The 6430-nt window shown below is 37.2% G+C and overlaps 1 protein-coding gene across 2 annotated transcripts in view; it reads left to right on the forward strand.

The window, feature by feature from the left end:
* LOC149547099 (ER membrane protein complex subunit 8/9 homolog) overlaps positions 1–590 on the forward strand; it is a 62747-nt gene extending 62157 nt beyond the window's left edge. For both annotated transcript variants that reach the window (XM_089791512.1, XM_089791513.1), the window contains exon 8: positions 170–590. In XM_089791512.1, coding sequence (XP_089647638.1) covers positions 170–200 — 31 coding nt within the window. In that variant the 3' untranslated portion in view covers positions 201–590. The remainder of the gene's footprint in view (positions 1–169) is intronic.
* Positions 591–6430: the final 5840 nt, after the last annotated feature.

Here is a 6430-nt window from a genome sequence, read left to right on the forward strand (position 1 = left end):
TTTTCTATCCTGATGGAAATAGAAAGATAAGTTACTATGTATCATTGTGGATTTTCTCTAATCTCTTGCGAGTTGTGAGTACAATAAATAGTCTTTTTACTGGTTCTCTTTTTTGGGCATCATATTTGTGGACTAATTGTTTTTGGCTTCTGCTGCTTGTTTTCTGCAGGGACTGGTTGAACACCAATCTCTTCAACTAGATTTACATTTCACTAGAATGCAGATCATTATATTTTCTGTATTATAATCTATAGAGGTTGGCAACTAAAGGTTAGAATTTATGGCGCAAGTGCCTGTTTCAGGTCCATTTTCCTGTCATTTCTGACAGGATATAGTTATTGCGGGTTAATTATTTGCAATTTAATTGCAAGCCTAGTATTTTGAATCTCTTGTTTTCCATTGTGGAGAGGCATTTTCTTTAAGTTTTTTTAATGATACTGAGAGGTTTGGTGATTATTTTCTCCATTATGTGGTGTTTGGAGATTGCTTCCTCAATTGTTTTTTGGTCAATCTACATTATATTCCAATAACCTGGTGTCAGCTTTCCACTTTTCCTCTTCCTTTCAGAGGTAATAAAATCTTTTAGTCCATATCCTATTGCTAGTGTGTTTTTGGTTGAAGCATCGCTGGCACTTTTTTCTGTTGCTGCTTTCACTCTGTTTTTTGCTCTCAAGGATTATCTTTAGGCTATTCTGGCTGTAGAATAATTTGTGCAGATTGTATATTCACGGTCAACTAAGTTGGTTATTTTGATCTTTGTTCTATGATTTTAGCTACTGAATGAGATATGCTTCTTTGGAGTGCACATCCAATGGAGAGGGTGATCAGAACACACACACTCACACGCACGTTCACACACGCGCACACGCACGCACACACAGACACAGACACAGACACAGACACACACACACACACACACACGAGGAAAGGAGGTGCAATGGGGTAGTGATCATCTCCCAACGATGATCACTTGATTAGAACTCACACACGCACACATGCACACACATTCACACACACACACACACACACACACACACACACACACACACACACACACGAGGAAAGGAGGTGCAATGGGGTAGTGATCATCTCCCAATGATGAATAATTATTGCTTCCACTTTTTTGCATAAGGCTTGACATTCTGTAGGGTTACTCTCATGTGCTTGTATAGAATGTTTTACCTTCTCAACCATGGTGTTCGTGCCATCATACACATCTCCCAAGAAAAGAGTATCTGTATCGGCAAAGTGAAGCATAGTCATGATGGGCTTGATGATATCCAATACATATTGCACATGAACCCACCAACATTCATCCAAGATGATACCCCTAATCTTTAGGCCTCTTTCTGTATTTGAAGCCTTCCACGCACCCAATTAAGGACAAATGACCATTTGGCTTGAAGCATCTTTCACCTTGAGAAGTCTTCTCATAACAATAGTATGAGATGCAAAATGGGTCTCAGTAACCTAAGCAAGTCAACAATATGTCAATTGACAATAAAGTTATAAATATTAACTAAAATTACAAATCGATGAAATTTATTAATTTCAAAAAATTAATTTTACCATCAACTACTTCAATTGTGAGTATGTTCTAAAAAAGGATTATGACATGTGGTTAGTCACAAACATTTGTATGTCCTCTCCCTCTTCGTATATTTGCTTCATCCAATCTACTTGAGTGCCGATCTATTGTATAATCAAGTTGAGGGAGTGTACAGTGCATGGTGTTCAAAAAACATGGTCATACCTACCCTCAACCAAAGCACCAGCTCCCCTACAATTTTTGGCATTGTCTGTAACAACCTGGACCACATTCGCACTACCCACCATATCAATGGCCTCAATGAGAATATTATAGATGAATTGTGAATCCTTCACCTCCCTTTGACAATCAATTGCCTCTAGAAACATTGCCCCTTTGGGGGACACTGCAATCACATTAATTAATGACATGTTTCTTGTATCTTTCCTACCATTAGACATAATTGTCACATCAGATGTTTTCCAAGAATTTCTAATAGGTTGAAGTGCTTTCTGTAATCACCTAAAAATGGTCATCTAGACTATTAGCCCCCTTTTCAACATTTTGGCTAAATTAATTTAATCACTTACCTAAGCCAAATTGCTAATAATCAATTTATTTGATTATAACCTATAGTTTGACTATGCTATCCTAAGTTCATTATCTGATTAAAAGAAGATGTCCCCTTTTAATTAAATAAAAGACCCCATTCTTCTAACCCACTTAAAGTGCACACATAAAGTCTTTTTTCTATTTTGCAATTAAAAGAAAAGGCTTTGTGACTTTTGTCTTATATGACAAGTCAACTTATATTCTATTGGTTGACTTGTGTGTGCACATGGATCACTCCTATTTTCAAATTCCACCGTTGATCATCCACCATCTTCATCTTGATCTCTACCGTTCATACAACTTTAAAAGGGAGAGAGCTTTCCCCCTCATCAATCCTCATTTTGAATATTGTTATGCTGCAGGTTTTCTAATAGGTTTCTTTGGAGCTTTGTGGAAAACTTCTATTTCTTGTCTACATTCTCTCATACCATAGCATTTTAGCTTAGATTCATTTGCATGTTAGTTTAGCTTCTATTTTGCAATAATCTATCTCACATAGCTTAATATTTGGATTGTAACACTCTCATCCATGCTTAGAATAGCTGCACTTTTCATATTCATTCTAGTTTAATCTTTAGTTGCATTGCATTCTTGAGGAACTCCTTGGGACATTTGCATTCTTGCATCTTGTCTTTGGAACCTTCCATTGCATGGTTTACTAACAAGAAGAGTATCTCTAAGGCTCATCTGAGAGCTTTCTTATTCTTGAAATACACTCTCTTGCACTCCATGGATAGGGAGCTCTAAGTCGGCATTCAAACATTCCAACTTATGGAATCGTTTGGATAGAAGGGTTTAGAGTGGGACACTTTCGAGTGTACATTTCTGGCGCCCACCGTGGGGCTTGAATCAAATTTTCAGCTCCATTTGCTTTAATTTCTTATCTCTGGTTTTTTACAACAATATATTGGGTCTAATCAAATGCTTTTGTAGAATTATCACTTTGGTTTTAAGGCCAAGCCATATATAGATTGGTTTGCAGGCAAAAAATCCAGTTGGTTAAAAGATTCAATCATATCTTTTAAACCAGTTAGAGTTTGGTTCTGAATTTTTTTTTTTGGGTTGGTTATGTGCCCAAAATGTCCCAATTCGATTTTCAGATCATTTTGACATGATTTGCGTGAGTTATAAATTTCTCTTTATTTTTCATAAAAAGCCGTTTCTGATCGCAAATCAGCGTATTTTTCAGAAAAATTTACATTTTCAGAAATATTTTTGAATTCTAAGGGGAGTTATTTCTTTGTGTTTTGAATTTTGAGACCGTATTAAAGATCAAAAACTCGATTTGATAAATTTGGCCTGTTTTGACAAAATCAATCTCTAGGGAGAAAATGAAGAGATTTTTTAAAATTTCTTGTATTTTTGGAAAGCTCTCTGATTTTTAATAGGGGTCTCTTCTTTTCATTTTCATTTTTGGATACGAAATCATAGCAAACAAGTCCAATCTTGTTCACTAAGTCAAAACCAAAGAGTAAAAATGAAAGCATTTGTGATTAACTTGCACTTTCTTTGCATGTACTTGGTTGGAAGATAAATTAGATTTTTGAAGCAACTCACCACTTTTTACTACATATTTTTATGTTATTTCATACTAACTTTTGGTGCTAACAAGTTGTGATTACAGGTTGCCATCCTTATGAAAAAAAAAAAATTAAAACATTGCATAAAAAGAACGCATGTCAAAGCTTCAAATGCGCAAGGGCTACTAACATTGTTTGCAGGGCTGCCCAATGCATAAAAACCCAATTTTTTTTGTTCTTTACTTTTTCATGTGCGGCATATACTAGTTGTTTATTTTTAGGCACATTAAAACTTACAATTGGGATCTTTTGGTGATAGGAGAGTATGCTCTTCACCCTTGTGGTGAATCAGAAATCTTGACTTACCATTTGGTTTCAAGAGTAAGAGGCAATTGAATCTTCTTGGCGTGTTTGGGAGAAAATGATTGGAATAGGAGAGTATGCTCTTCACCCTTGTGGTGAACCAGAAATCTTGACTTCCAAAATTTGATCCACTTTGCGTAGTTAGAATCCTTTAGAGGGCCTGCTCTCGGACAACCTGAGAGGAACGACCCAAGTGGGAACAAGCCGATTACCTGGCTCTTCCAACCCACTATAAACTCAAGGCTATCAAGGACACAAAACCTTGGTAGACGTAGTGTTTATCTTCGTCTAGTGTGATCACTTATGGGATTTCGACCATAGGGAGATCACTAGGCAAGAATGCTTAAGGTACTCTTGTGATCGCGAGATCGGTTACTCATCGCAAGGTGAGGTGTCCCGTAATTGGGAGCAAGAGGAACACTATGAACGAAAGCCCTATCTAAACACCCTAAGTTAGTAACTACCTTTTTTAGCCGCTCAACTTCTTGGTGCAAGGATTGATCCTAGTGGACTACCCGGATCACCCCAAGATTTACACTCACCATATGTGTTCCCTTGGTTATGCTTATGGCATTTCCATGACAAAGCCAATATCTCTTGTGGGAAACCACTTGGTGTGAGGCAAAGGAGCATCAAGCGTGGGCCAAGTTGTTGAGTAATGAACCATGACTTCTAGGTAGATATTGCTTGATGTGTTCTCGAGTGTGGTATACTTGTGAAAATCTTTTGAACATACACATGACGATAATTCTAGGGAATTCTTTTGAGACGTCACATATGCTTGTATCATGCAAGGTTGCTTTGTCCCTTGATTGATTGTTTGAAGACTACTCCATGTGTCACTATCTTGCTTGGAAAGAAATTGCTTTTGAACATCAAACTTGCTATGCTATCAACTATTGTCAAACTTTGTCAACCAAGTCAAAGCATCAAGTCTTAACATTTTTCTTGTGTTGCTTGCTAAGGGGAGTCTCATCATTTGACTTTGATTTTCTATGTCTCTAGTTTTTGAACATGCTTAAAGTAACTCTTTAATCTTGGTGCTCTTGGGCTTTCTATCTTCATGGTCTATGTTTGCTTGCTAGTTATCTTTTTGCTGAAATGGTTGCCTTGATTTCTTGACTATACGCTTGGGTTGGAGAGTTGTTCACTTGTCACCTTGCTTGCTCTATCTATTTGGCTATTTGGGCATCTTGCCTAGCTATTGACTTAAGTCATTCATGTCGTAAGTTTCTTGGACATATTGTTTGACAAGTTGCTTGAATCTCCCTCTACTATCTTGGCAAGTGAACACTCTACCTCCTATAGTTTCAACATCAAGTTATCTTCTAGACTATTTTATGCTTGGCTTTGCATCTAAAACTATGGGATCTAAACCTTATGCTACCAAAATTCAACCAAATCTAGATGATCATGATATCCTCCATGTCACTAAAGAGTTTCAAGATCTATATGCACAATACAAAGAACTAGAAGAGACAAATGATCTTTCTTACCTTCATCTCTCTAAGCGCATGATAGAAATGAAGTCTAAACTTGAGAAAAGGTTGGAGGAGAAGATTGCATCATTACATGAATCTTCCTTAAGGTCTTTACATGAATGTGAGTCACCTTCTTTGAGGTCATCCTCTTCTTCTAGGTCTACATGCTCTACTTCAAGACATCAAATGTCTTCATCTTCTAGATCTAAAGACCTCTTTAGAGAACAAGCAAGTGATACCTCCTTTAAGCCTATGCCAAAATTTCATGATGGACCTATCTTTGACCAAGATAATGATGAAGACATGAATGCATTCTATTCACTTGAGAAACAACAAGAAGATCCTAGACATACTTCTAATAGAACTTTTGCTCCCTTGGAAGATTCTTATGATGACACTTTGCAAAAACTTCTTGGCACCAAGATCATCATGTTACCTAAGTCTAGCTCATATGGAAACCCATTCTTGGATATCTATTGTGCTTATCATCAACATAATGAGCATAGTACTTCAGATTGCATTGAGCTAAAACATAAAATCCAAGATCTTATTGATAATGGAATTATTGGAACCTCTAGTGACTCATGTGCTGAGGATACTTCTCTTGAGCAAGATTACATTGATGAACCTATGTCTAGTAGTGGCTCCATTACATCTTCCACTTCTTCCAACACTCATGCATCTCCCAACACGTCAAAGCTTTCCAATATGCCTCCATCAAATAAAGAACCTAATGCTTTCCACATTGACTATGTGTATCCTCAAGGGCTGCCTCTAAAAGAAACTCAAGCTAACCTTCACTTGGCTGCAAACCTTTTCCATGCTACCAATCCTAAACATCCTCAACCTTCATGCACTACTATGCCTAATCCAAGCACTACTCCATTCTCTCTTAATTCTCCCTTGTCCTTAGAAGTGGCTCCATG

Source organism: Cupressus sempervirens, chromosome 7, assembly GCF_028749045.1.
Source record: "Cupressus sempervirens isolate cs-2001-9-10 chromosome 7, ASM2874904v1, whole genome shotgun sequence".
In the NCBI taxonomy this organism is placed as follows: Eukaryota; Viridiplantae; Streptophyta; class Pinopsida; order Cupressales; family Cupressaceae; genus Cupressus; species Cupressus sempervirens.